The sequence below is a fragment of the Lepidochelys kempii genome, chromosome 1, assembly GCF_965140285.1.
Source record: "Lepidochelys kempii isolate rLepKem1 chromosome 1, rLepKem1.hap1, whole genome shotgun sequence".
Classification (NCBI taxonomy): Eukaryota; Metazoa; Chordata; order Testudines; family Cheloniidae; genus Lepidochelys; species Lepidochelys kempii.
Window position 1 is genome coordinate 28966458 of NC_136380.1, and position 13276 is coordinate 28979733.

Sequence of the window (13276 nt, forward strand, 5' to 3'; positions counted from 1 at the left end):
TTGTTTTCAGTAAGATCAATAGATAGATTAATGCATCTGAATATAACTCACCTATTCATACAATCATTATGAGGGTCTTTTGTAAAATGACTTTGATGATTTGAAATAATTGATCAGGGTTGTCCAGCCAGCCGTTTTGCAGCAGTCTGTCCTTTGCTAGGCTAAAGCTATTCAGGAACATCACATTGCTCGCTTCACTTCCTCCCATCTTCTGATTCAGCCTACCAGAATTCTACTCACTGACTCCAGGCAGGTAATGGTTCAAGGATGAGGAATATATTGTTAGCATCCATCAACCAGTACTCCTGAATTAGCATCCATCAGCCAGTACTCCTGAATTTTGTTGGTGTCTGAAGTCTGTGACACTAGTTGTGCAAAAGCAGGTTTCGGAGTAGCAGCCGTGTTAGTCTGTATGCATCCGATGAATGAGCTGTAGCTCACGAAAGTTTATGCTCAAATAAATTGGTTAGTCTCTAAGGTGCCACTAGTACTCCTTTTCTTTAAGCAAAAGCAGGATACCCAGTGCTTTCGGATAGATGCCTTTTTATCATTTTAGAGATCCAGATAAATATATAAATCATTGTCAATCACATGTGAGTAGATGCTTTACCTGGAGTACTGTTGTGATTTATATTATGGTAATACTTATAAATCAGGGTCCCATTGCTAGGTGCTGAACAAACTTGTAGTAAAAAGATATGCCTTATCCCAAAGCCCCTACAATCTAGATGGCTGGTATATTTTCAGGGCAGTTTTTCTGGGCTGATATAATTCTTTTCCCGTATTTGTTTTTATTTAGCCGACAATGTCAACCTGCTTTTCCATCGGTGCCGGTACAGCAGCACAGTCCAATGTCCTCCCAGGCCTCCTCCATTACTGGCCCACTGCACTCAGCAACCTTGCCACAGCTCCCATCAACTGTAACTGCCCAGCCTTCACCTGTGACTGCACCAAGCCAGCAGCTCACGCCTGATGCATATGCCATTGTGGAGCGAGCGCAGCAAATGGTGGAGATGCTGTCGGAGGAGAATCATGTTCTGCGGCAGGAGCTGGAGGGGTACTACGAGAAGGCAGACAAACTTCAGAAGGTACGTGGAATGTTCTCACAGGGTATAAGAGAGGCAAGCACCCATTATAGTGTGTCTAAAGTGTGTCTATTACCCTCCTAGGCACGGGCAGTGATCTAAGTAATCCTTCCTAACATGAGGCACGCAAACTGCCTGACACAGCCTGTGGTTCCTATCGTTGCCATGTGGGCCCTCTGTAAGTCCTTGCCAGTCATTGGATGGACTGTGATTCCAATACAGTAGGCTGTGCAGACTCCTTTGCCATGAAGATGTTACTCAGAAGGCGTGCTGTTTTTTCTTTTCTTGGGAGCATCTACTTCTTCAACTTTTTTATGCCTGCCTTAGGGAAACTTCCTTCAGTAGGCTCCCTTCTGGAGTGCAGCGTCTGAATACATGGCATTTTCAAGCTAGCACCTTTGTAGAGGTGTAGCGTAATCAGAAATATTTTGTACATACCTGAATATGTTTAGTGATCGCAACAAAATCTGTCCTGTGTGGTCTTGCGCATTTTAATAGATTTGCATTAGTCCTTCTTTTATCATAAGAAACAAACACACCAGTACTGTGGGTTGACTGATGTTTGGGACTTAGATAATAAATCTTTTCTGAGGAGTTGTTTTTAAATTTAATAATAAAAAAAAGCAACACTTCAGAGCCCAGTTTTAAAACATGGGCACCAAAAGTTAGGTGCCTAAATCCATTTTTAAGGCCTCTACATAGGTGACCTGATTTTCAGAGTTGCTTCCTTTGACCTCATTACATACCCAATCTAATGGGACCCACACTGTGTAAAATAATTATTTAAAGATTCTGTTCATATTTCCGTCACTGTGCCTATTTGTCTAGCTAACTGTCTAAAGCAACAATAGAAGAAAATGGAGAAAAAGAAAATCGAGCAAGAAGATGATACTTAAAAAAAGAGACCCACTGCCAAAGAGTGGGCACTGCTGTCTGTCTCCTGTCCAAGCTAACAGTAGATTGCTTAACTCAGTGCTAGAACTCTTAGGGTCTGTTTTTAGAAAGTGGAGTCTGTACATGTTAGGGCATAAACAATGATGTACCTACCTTGTGTTCAAGCCCAGGATGGCCTATAGGTTGCCGTGACTTCACTGCTGTTTTAACCTGAGTATTCTAATGTGGATTAGCAAACCCAAGTTAAGAACACACCTTTTTTTGCAGTATAGACATACCCTAAGTATAGGAAATACTGCAAATATAATCGTAATGTTACCTACGTGCAAAGGAAAATACTGTGAAGATTTTACACCACTGCACAATCAACAGGACTTTTATATATCCACTTTGAACTTCATGGGCCAGATTTTTAGAGAGTTGAGGCCAGAGGTCCAACCCCATACTGAATTTTGTGTAAAGAGTTGTAAAGGTTTTAATGGTGTCCTCTGTATGGCCTTCCTGGACAAAAAATGTTCTTTGAATAGGTTGGATTCCAGATGTTGGTTTTACAAAGGCTGCTTTATATTTTTATAAAATATATTTGAGTGTGATGCACAAAAAATGTATTAATTGAAGAATCTTACCACTTTATACTGGTTAGTAATTGCATTCTATTTCTCTTTTTGGTGCTCTGGAAGTTTGTGGCATTAGGCCTTGACACAGGAAAGCACATGCTTAAGTCCCATGGAACTAATTACGTGCTTAAAGTTAAACACATATATAAGTGCTTTCCTGAATAGGGACGCTTCCCTGAATCAAGGCCTTCATTGGTCAGTCATTTAAAAGGGCTCCATTTTCTTACCTGCTTTGATGTGATGGACATCCGAGAGTGCTAAAGGAGTTGGCGGATGTGATTGCAGAGCCATTGGCCATTATCTTTGAAAATTCATGGCGATCAGGGGAGGTCCCGGATGACTGGAAAATGGCTAATGTAGTTCCCATCTTTAAAAAAAGGGAAGAAGGAGGATCCGGAGAGCTACAGGCCAGTCAGCCTCACCTCAGTCCCTGGAAAAATCTTGGAGCAGATCCTCAAGGAATCAATTCTGAAGCACTTAGAGGAGAGGAAAGTGATCAGGAACAGTCAGCATGGATTCACCAAGGGCAAGTCATGCCTGACTAATCTAATTGCCTTCTATGACGAGATAACTGGCTCTGTGGATGAGGGGAAAGCAGTGGATGTGTTATTCCTTGACTTTAGCAAAGCTTTTGACACAGTCTCCCACAGTATTCTTGCCAGCAAGTTAAAGAAGTATGGGCTGGATGAATGGACTATAAGATGGATAGAAAGCTGGCTAGATTGCTGGGCTCAATGGGTAGTGATCAATGGCTCCATGTCTAGTTGGCAGCCGGTATCAAGCAGAGTGCCCCAAGGGTCGGTCCTGGGGCCGGTTTTGTTCAATATCTTCGTTAATGATGAGGATGATGTGGATTGCACCATCAGCAAGTTTGCAGATGACACTAAACTGGGAGGAGAGGTAGATACACTGGAGGGTAGGGATAGGATACAGAGGGACCTAGACAAATCAGAGGATTGGGCTAAAAGAAATCTGATGAGGTTCAACAAGGACAAGTGCAGTGTCCTGCACTTAGGATGGAAGAATCCCATGCACCGCTACAAACGAGGGACTGAATGGTTAGGCAGCAGTTCTGCAGAAAAGGACCTGGGGTTACAGCGGACGAGAAGCTGGATATGAGTCAACAGTGTGCCCTTGTTGCCAAGAAGACCAATGGCATTTTGGGATGTATAAGTAGGGGCATTGCCAGCAGATGGAGGGACGTGATCATTCCCCTCTATTCAACATTGGTGAGGCCGCATCTGGAGTACTGTGTCCAGTTTTGGGCCCCACACTACAAGAAGGATGTGGAAAAATTGGAAAGTGTCCAGCGGAGGGCAACAAAAATTATTAGGGGACTGGAACACATGACTTATGAGGAGAGGCTGAGGGAACTGGGATTATTTAGTTTGCGGAAGAGAAGAATGAAGGAGGATTTGATAGCTGCTTTCAACTACCTGAAAGGGGGTTCCAAAGAGGATGGATCGAGACTGTTCTCAGTGGTAGCAGATGACAGAACAAGGAGTAATGGTCTCAAGTTGCAGTGGGGGAGGTTTAGGTTGGATATTAGGAAAAACTTTTTCACTAGGAGGGTGCTGAAGCACTGGAATGCGTTACCTAGGAAGGTGGTGGAATCTCCTTCCTTTGAAGTTTTTAAGGTCAGGCTTGACAAAGCCCTGGCTGGGATGATTTAGTTGGGGATTGGTCCTGCTTTGAGCAGGGGGTTGGACTAGATGATTTCCTGAGGTCCCTTCCCACCCTGATATTCTGTGATTCTATGACAGACAAAGAAGGGTCAAGTCCTTCTCTCTGAGGCTCCTGAGGTTCCTGTTGGACTTTAGTGGGAATTGTGAGTGTTCAGAACCTCTAAAAATAAAGCCACTCATTTAGGTGCCTAACTTAGGCACCTAAATCTGAATTTTTTTGCCTTAACTTCTATGTCTTTGTTTCCTCACCTGTCAAATAATAATTATGTTTACCTGTTTCACCTCAGTGTTGTGTGATTAGTTAAATAATGCATTTTGGACTTGGAAATTGCTCAGTGTTATTGAAAAAAGGCTGTATGTAATTTTTTCTAAGCAAAATGTGTCACTGCGAAATAATTATAATCATAATTAATAATAACAATATCTAGCTTTGATCATGCTTTTCATCGGTTGATCTCAAAGCTCTTCACAATCCTCCGTGTATTTGTCCTCACAAGACCCCTGCGAGGTAGGGATGTGTCATTATCCCCATTCTACAGATGGGGAACTGAAGCACAGAGAGGCTAAGTGGCTTGCCCAAGGTCACACTGGAAGTCTGTGGTGGAGCAGGGAAAAAATGTTTGCAATATGAGGACAATCTTTCCTCCACTGACATTCAGTACAGAACAGAATAAAAATACTGGGGACTGTGAAAAGCAGACTGTGTTCTTGATGTATATAGCACAGCTAGTAGTTTGTATGAACAGATTGTCCCTACGTGCTGTCAAATTCTAGACCATGTTTGAATAGACATTTTGCAATGAGTTACAAGGTGGTGATTAATCCTGGCATTGTTTGAAACATTGTCTCATTCTGACATCTAAAAGAGCTGTTATCTTTTTGATATTTCATTTTTAGCTCACTTGTTCATTGCTTTCTTTTTTTCTTTCTTTCTTTGTTGTTGTTGATACTACCTCTTTGAAGCTTAATGATCAGGTTGGCATGGTTTCAACCAACGTCTCATCATGTAGGTTGTTGGAGTGGGTTGGCATCAGAAGCCATCTGGGGATAGAAAGGATTGGGGATGGGGTGGGAGTTGAAAAGGAAATTGCAGAGCTGCTGAGAAACATGAGAATGATTTACTGGTGTTCCCCTTGTCCCCCTTTATCACTTTAAACAAAAGTAGCTTTGATGGTAGCTCTCCTTTTATCCTGCAGCAAGCCTGCCTCTGGTCGTAGCTGCTGGACCATGTGGAGGGACTTGTGTGGTGGAGTGTGTTTTGGGGGGAAAAAGATATGTAAAGAGTTAAAGGGCATTGAACAAGGCTTCACTTGTATGACTTAACAATATTGATCTGCACTAATAAGCTGTTAAACTGCCTGGCTGTGTTAGTAAATTAATTTAATTGCAACAGGAACTTTATGTAACAGGTGGCTTTTAGGCAGGAAAGACTAACATGGGAGAATGGTTGTGGGGATAAAGCATAAGCCCTGGGAATCTGGAGAGGTAGGTTCTCTTTCCACCTCTGCCACAGACTTCCTGTGTAATCTTGGGTAAGTCACTTCATCTCCTGGTGCCTCATCTGGAAAATGGAGATAGCCAGTATAACATGAGATCCCAAAGTGATGAGGTGTCTAAGGGGGAGGGAGTTATGTGATCCAGGGAAATGTTGAGAAGGAGCAGGGAGGTGATATTACCTCTGTATATGGCATTGCTGTGACCACTAGTGGAATGCTATGTCCAGTTCTGGTGTCTGTACTTTAAAAAGGATGTTGAATAATTAGATAGGGTTCAGAAAATAGACACAGGAATGATTTGAGGTCTGGAAAACCTGCCTTCCTGTGAGAGACTTGGAGAAGCTCAATCTGTTTAGCTTGGTAAATAGAAGGCTAAGAGGTGGCTTCAACATGGTCTATAAGTACTTACCCGAGGAGAAAATTTCTGGTAGTAGAGGCTCATTAATCTGGCAACAAAGACATAACAAGATCCAGTGGCTGGGAGCCAAAGCTAGATACATTCAAACTAGAAATAAGTGCTGATTTTTACACTAATGTAATTAACCAAGGTGTGCTGGACTCTTCATCACTTGAAGTCTTTACATTAAGACAGGATGTCTGTCTAAAAGATCTGCTCTAGTCCAGCCAGAAACGATGGCATGGCTCAGGAGCTGCTGAGTGAAGTTCTATGGCTTGTGTTATGGCAGAAGTCAGGCTAGATGATCATAATGGGCCCTTCTAGCTTTGAAATTTATGCCTACTTTGTAAGGCACTATGATATCTTCAGAGGGAAGGCACTGTTGGGGTGTTATGTATTATTATAGAGTAAAAACCAGCTAATTGAAGCATTGGTCTGATTCTGCAAAACTTGCAAGAACAGGCTTTCTCTTGAGATTTCTAGTAATTGTCATCCCAAGCAAAACAGCTTTTTTTGTTAAATTTTGGTCCAAATTTTGGCTACAGAAGATGAGAAAAAAAGTTGTCCAGATGTTTTTGAACCGCAGTAAAGATTCGGGTTGAATTTTGGACAAAGATGGACAAAGATTGAATTTTGGACAAAGTGTTTTATTTTATCCAAGCATGTTTGCCCGTTGCCAGTTGGAAAGTAAACGATTGCTGATAAATTCTCCAGTCGTAGTTCAGGAAAGAGTGAAAAATAAACTCTCTTCCTGTACAAGGTGGTTTTCTTACAGCAACAAAGTAATGTGGCAAGGTTTATTCGAGTTATTTTGAGTATGCGGTCTCTTGTGCTCAAAGTGCGACTGTTATTTTGGTGTGTCTCAGTTGTGCTAAAGAGAAAGGCCACCTTTTAAAGATGTTATTAGCTGAACAGTAATTCTGCTTCCTGGAGTTCTTGCTTTTTAAAAACAAAATAAAAAGGACACTAATTTGTGGTAGCACTAAGACAGTGTTTAAGATCATACTGTGCTGTTTCACTGCCATGTTACAAGAAGCCCATTGGATTCTCTGTGTTGTGCAGAATTGGGGGTCACTTGGGAAGCAGTGGACATTAGGTAGCTTTGTTAATGACCTTTTAAAAATTTTGAGTAGAGATGAGCAGTGAGTGCATGGTAATTGTTAAATGACCACGTAAGTTAGATATTTGATGAGTTTGGAGACTGATCCAAAGCCCTTGAAGACAATAGGAGATTTTCCATTGATTTCATTAGGCTTTGGATCAGGTCCAGGTTAGTTTCCATTAACATAGATTGATACCCCTGAGTTTTACCTTCAGTGTCAGGTCTAAATAAACTGAAATCAAAAGTAAGTCGAAATGGCTGAGTTTCTCCTAGCTCGTTCTACATCCCAACCCTGCAAAGTCACACATCACAGGCCTCAGGGGGGTTCTAAACAATCACAAACCTTTTGGGGAATCTGGATGCAAGTTTGAGTTTGTGACAAAATGCAAAGCCTGGCCAGTTTCACTAGTTTCGAGTTCCACTGCAAACATTTTGTACAGCTCCAATACAAACATTACTGTAGCTGGGCCTCTTCTTTGCCGTTGCTGCAGCATCAAGTCCAAGCAGCATCAGAGAGTGCCCTAAACCCTAGAGTTTTCATGCCAGATGGGCTCTATTATAAGGAGAGATGGGCTCAGATCCAAATTGCCAACCCCAAGTGTCCAAAAATCCTGAATCAGGCCCTGAATATGTTGAGATTGGCTAAAATCTCATGAGATTGTAACCAGTGGTGAATTTGGGTTCTTTTAATTTGCCTCCCGATTTTTGAGCCATTAGGGGTCTTGTTTTCCTGCTTTTCTCCACAGCCATGAGGTCTATAAATATAGAGCCAGATACTCAGTTGGTGTAAATCAGCATAGCGCCATTTACTTCGCTGGAGCTATGACAGTTTGCACCAGCTGAGGATTCGGTCCTTATTTATAATTTTTTTTTTTCAAATGAAAACTGAGATTCTATCATAATCCCAGCACTCCAGTAGCTGGTTTTCATGAGATTCAGCGACACTGCATACCAGACCTTGCTTTTGACTCCCCTCTAGCACCCTTGGACCAGGTAGGGATCTGAGTACACAGTTTAAGCCTAACTCTGTAATGGCTTGAATACCAAATCTGTCCTGGCTTGAATGCACAAAAGGAGTTAAATACCTAAAATCCTGTTTTAGACCCCTAAATCCCGCGTTTTGGGACACTGCAATGTACTAAACTCCTGCTGAATCCTGCAGGCACCTAAACTCATTCAGCGCCTAAGTTTTGGCAGCAGAAATTGCCAAGGCACCTAGGTCTTTGCCTCTGAGCTAGTGCATACTGCCTCCCTGTCTGGGTGCCCTCACCACCAGGGTATAGAGTCATTCTTATGCTTGTGCTCTCTTTCTGGCACAAATAATGAGAGAAAGACAGAGACCTATATCCCAGGGTCCAGTCCCCCTGCTCCAATGACTCTAATTATTTAGCCACAGGGCAACAGCTTCCACTGGAGAGACTAAGGCCTGGTCTACACTACGAATTTATGCTGGATTTAGCAGCGTTAAATCGAATTAACCCTGCACCCATCCACACAACGAAGCCATTCTTTTCGACGTAAAGGGCTCTTAAAACCGATTTCTGTACTCCTCCCCAACGAGGGGATTAGCGCTGAAATCGACATCGCCGTTTCGAATTAGGGTTAGTGTGGCAGCAATTCGAAGGTATTGGCCTATACAGAAATCGGTTTTAAGAGTCCTTATGAAAACAGAGAGTGCCCTAAACCCTAGAGTTTTCATGCCAGATGGGCTCTATTATAAGCGTAGAAGTGACATGTCTGGGGCTCTGTCCCGGAGCGTCCGTTTGATTCTTTGGTTTTCTGGTACACTTGTCTGAGCTCCTTAAGTTTCATGTGGCACTGTGTTGCATCCCTGATGTAGCCTCTGTCTCTCATGGCCTCGGAGATTTTTTGAAATGTTTTGGCATTTCGTCTTTTGGAACGTAGTTCTGATAGCATAGATTCCTCTCCCCAGACAGCAATAAGAACCAGTACCTCCTGTTTGGTCCATGCTGGAGCCCTTTTTCGATTCTGGGACTGTATGGTGACCTGTGCTGATGAGCTCGCCTGGCCAAACAGGAAATGAGATTCAAAAGTTCCTGGGGCTTTTCCTGTACACCTGGCCAGTGCATCCGAGTTCAGAGTGCTGTCCAGAGCGGTCACAATGGTGCACTGTGGGATAGCAGCAGAATACGGACCCTGGACTTCAGAAAAGCAGACTTTGACACTCTCAGGGAACTGATGGGCAAGATCCCCTGGGAGAATAACATGAGGGGGAAAGGAGTCCAGGAGAGCTGGCTGTATTTTCAAGAATCCTTATTGAGGTTACAGGGACAAACCATCCCGATGTGTAGAAAGAATAGTAAATGTGGCAGGCGACCAGCTTGGCTTAACAGTGAAATCCTTGCTGATCTTAAATACAAAAAAGAAGCTTACAAGAAGTGGAAGACTGCACAGATGACCAGGGATGAATATAAAAATATTGCTCGGGCATGCAGGAATGAAATCAGGAAGGCCAAATCACACCTGGAGTTGCAGCTAGCAAGAGATGTTAAGAGTAACAAGAAGGGTTTCTTCAGGTATGTTAGCAACAAGAAGAAAGTCAAGGAAAATGTGGGCCCCTTACTGAATGAGGAAGGCAACCTAGTGACAGAGGATGTGGAAAAAGCTAATGTACTCAATGTTTTTTTTGCCTCTGTCTTCACGAACAAGGTCAGCTCTCAGACTGCTGCACTGGGCAGCACAGCATGGGGAGGAGGTGACCAGCCCTCTGCGGAGAAAGAAGTGGTTCGAGAATATTTAGAAAAGCTGGACGTGCACAAGTCCATGGGGCCAGATGTGTTGCATCTGAGAGTGCTAAAGGAGTTGGCGGATGTGATTGCAGAGCCATTGGCCATTATCTTTGAAAACTCATGGTGATCGGGGGAAGTCCCGGACGACTGGAAAAAGGCTAATGTAGTGCCCATCTTTAAAAAAGGGAAGAAGGAGGATCCTGGGAACTACAGGCCAGTCAGCCTCACCTCAGTCCCTGGAAAAATCATGGAGTAGATCCTCAAGGAATCAATTCTGAAGCACTTAGAGGAGAGGAAAGTGATCAGGAACAGTCAGCATGGATTCACCAAGGGCAAGTCATGCCTGACTAATCTAATTGCCTTCTATGACGAGATAACTGGCTCTGTGGATGAAGGGAAAGCAGTGGACGCGTTGTTCCTTGACTTTAGCAAAGCTTTTGACACAGTCTCCCACAGTATTCTTGCCAGGAAGTTAAAGAAGTATGGGCTGGATGAATGGACTATAAGGTGGATAGAAAGCTGGCTAGATTGTCGGGCTCAACGGGTAGTGATCAATGGCTCCATGTCTAGTTGGCAGCCGGTATCAAGTGGAGTGCCCCAAGGGTCAGTCCTGGGGCCAGTTTTGTTCAATATCTTCATAAATGACCTGGAGGATGGTGTGGATTGCACCCTGAGCAAGTTTGACACTAAACTGGGAGGAGAGGTAGATTCCCCGGAGGGTAGGGGTAGGATACAGAGGGACTTAGACAAATTGGAGGACTGGGCCAAAAGAAATCTGATGAGGTTCAACAAGGACAATGTTTTTGCCCCATCAGGCAGTGGGATTTCTACCCAGATTTCAAATGGGCGGCGGAGACTGCGGGAACTGTGGGATAGCTACCCACAGTGCAATGCTCCGGAAGTCGATGGTTGCCTCAGTACTGTGGACGCACTCCGCCAACTAAATGCATTTAGAGCATTTGTGTGGGGACACACACAATCGACTGTATAAAAACGCTTTCTACAAAACCAACTTCTATAAATTGGACCTAATTTCATAGTGTAGACATGGCCTGAGGAAGCCCCACATTCAGAATATCCCATAGCCCAATGGTTAGAGCACTCACCTAAGAGATGGTAGTTCCCTGTTCAAATCCCCTTTCTCCTTCAGGTGGAGGTGGGCTTTAGTCAAGGGTCTCCCACATCCTAGGGGAGTACCCTAACCACTCTCCTCCTCCTTACTAACAACATAGGTGCTGCTGCCAAGAGAGGATTTACAGTTCAGAATCCCAAACAGAGCTACATGCCTCCCTATAGCCTGGATTTAGGCACCTACCTCTGAGACTTGGTGGGATTTAGCACAACCCATCTCATTGGCATCTCCCATTGGCTAGCTTTGGCTGCTCCCCACATAGTGTGCTGGCTTTTGTGAGTTGCAGTCCAAAGTTCCTGTCTCTCCCCGTTTATTGTAGAGGAGCTTGGACGCCTATCTCAGGCTTTGTGAATCTTTTCAGTATCACCATGCCAAATTCCTTTTGTGCATTCAGGTCTCTATAATTTGCTTAAGTTTGGATTGGAATCTAGATTTCAACAGTCCAAGTGCAAGCGTGTTCAAATCCTGGCTTTTGCTTCAGTCCATTAAAGCAGAAGTTCCCAACCTTTATCTAAGATGACGCACCATTTTGTCTTTTTTTGCAACCTATCATTATATATACGCACCCTCTGTCCCAGGACCAAAACCCTAATCCTGGCCTGGTGCAGAGGGGCAGCCCTGGGCGCCGCGGGAGGGTCGGGGGATGGAGTGTGAACCCAACCCCACTCACCTTACAGCAGCAGCTCCTGTGCCCTCGGGGCCAAACCTGAGTGGCACTGCAAGTCCGTGTCCCAGGCTGCAATGTCTGGAACAGGGATCCAGCCCCAGCCCCGCTGGGCAGGAGCTTGTGTGTGGGTTGAGTGTGGGGTGGACTCATTCTCCACACCCCACCTCCTCACCCACCTAGGCCCTCCCCTCGGCACCAGAACAGGAGTAGTATATGCTTGCCTAGGCCAGTACCTAGTAATGGATTAATCGGCCCTGGACATGGCAAACCATCTACAGCTCTCCAGTGACCTACTGGTGTTCGGAAAACAGTGTGTTAGAGAGATAAGGGGCCAGATTCACTTACACCAGTATAAATCAGGAGTAACTCAGCCCATTCTAATGTGCATATTTCCTCAGCACCCCCTGAGGACAGCTTTCAAGTGGAGGCCTCTGTAGCTGAAGAAAGAGGATCAAATCTCTGTTACATAACAGTCGTCTGTCCACCCCGCCCCCCCCCTTGAGTTTGCTTGGAAGCATTTATCTGAGCATTGACCTGTGCTATTGTAGCAGAATATTTCTGAGGTGGGTGGGAAGTTGATTGCTCAGTGCAATAGGGATGTTTAAAAAGTGCAGGTATCAGTTTGTTATCTGTCTAAAAGAATTCTTATTATAGAATCATATGCTTGTTTGAAACTTGGAACGTGCATCACCCCGGCACACAAAAACCCCTGGGAAATGCTCCAAGCGAGTGTCAGAATGACATACATTCCTGCCCTGCTTTAATGGGAGGTCTCTCTCCTTTCAGTTTGAAATAGAAATTCAGAGGATTTCAGAAGCGTATGAGGGCCTGGTCAAGACCACCACTAAGAGAGAGTCTCTGGACAAGGCTATGAGAAACAAGCTTGAAGGAGAAATTAGGAGACTTCACGATTTCAACAGGGATCTCCGTGGTATGTTGAGTTTTTTACACATTTTTTCACTCTAAGTGACATGCTGTATCATTCCTCAATTATCAAGCTCCTAATCGCCAGCCTCAGGCTTTAGACAAACCGATTTTCATGTGTTTTAGATAAACTGCTTTAGAAATCAAGTTCTGTTTGTTGGTAAAGGATAAAAATGCTCTGATTTTCCAAGTTACAAACAAGTTCCCCAGCAAACTACATGAGACAACTTTAAGCATTGGATTTTTGTTCTAATTCTTAAAACACCAATTTAACCTGAAGACCAAAATTATAAACTCTGCAGTAAACCTCTAAGGGTTATTCTTCCCAGTCTGCAAATCTAATCTATAATGAGTTCAACAGCAAGGTATGTAATATAATGTAATATATAATATAAAATATAAGTCTCAAATAGGACTGTCGATTAATCGCAGTTAACTCACATGATTAACTCAAACAATCACAATTTAAAAAATTTATCATGATTAATCACAGTTTTAATTGCACTGTTAAACAATAGACTACAATT

General features: G+C 43.6%; 1 protein-coding gene across 6 annotated transcripts in view; it reads left to right on the top strand.

The window, feature by feature from the left end:
• Nucleotides 1-13276, top strand: part of AMOTL1 (angiomotin like 1) — a 140133-nt gene that overhangs the window by 78027 nt on the left and 48830 nt on the right. For all 6 annotated transcript variants that reach the window (XM_078852313.1, XM_073337507.2, XM_073337534.2 and 3 more), the window contains 2 exons: nucleotides 800-1088; nucleotides 12612-12756. In XM_078852313.1, the coding sequence (XP_078708439.1) occupies nucleotides 800-1088; nucleotides 12612-12756 (434 nt within the window). The remainder of the gene's footprint in view (nucleotides 1-799; nucleotides 1089-12611; nucleotides 12757-13276) is intronic.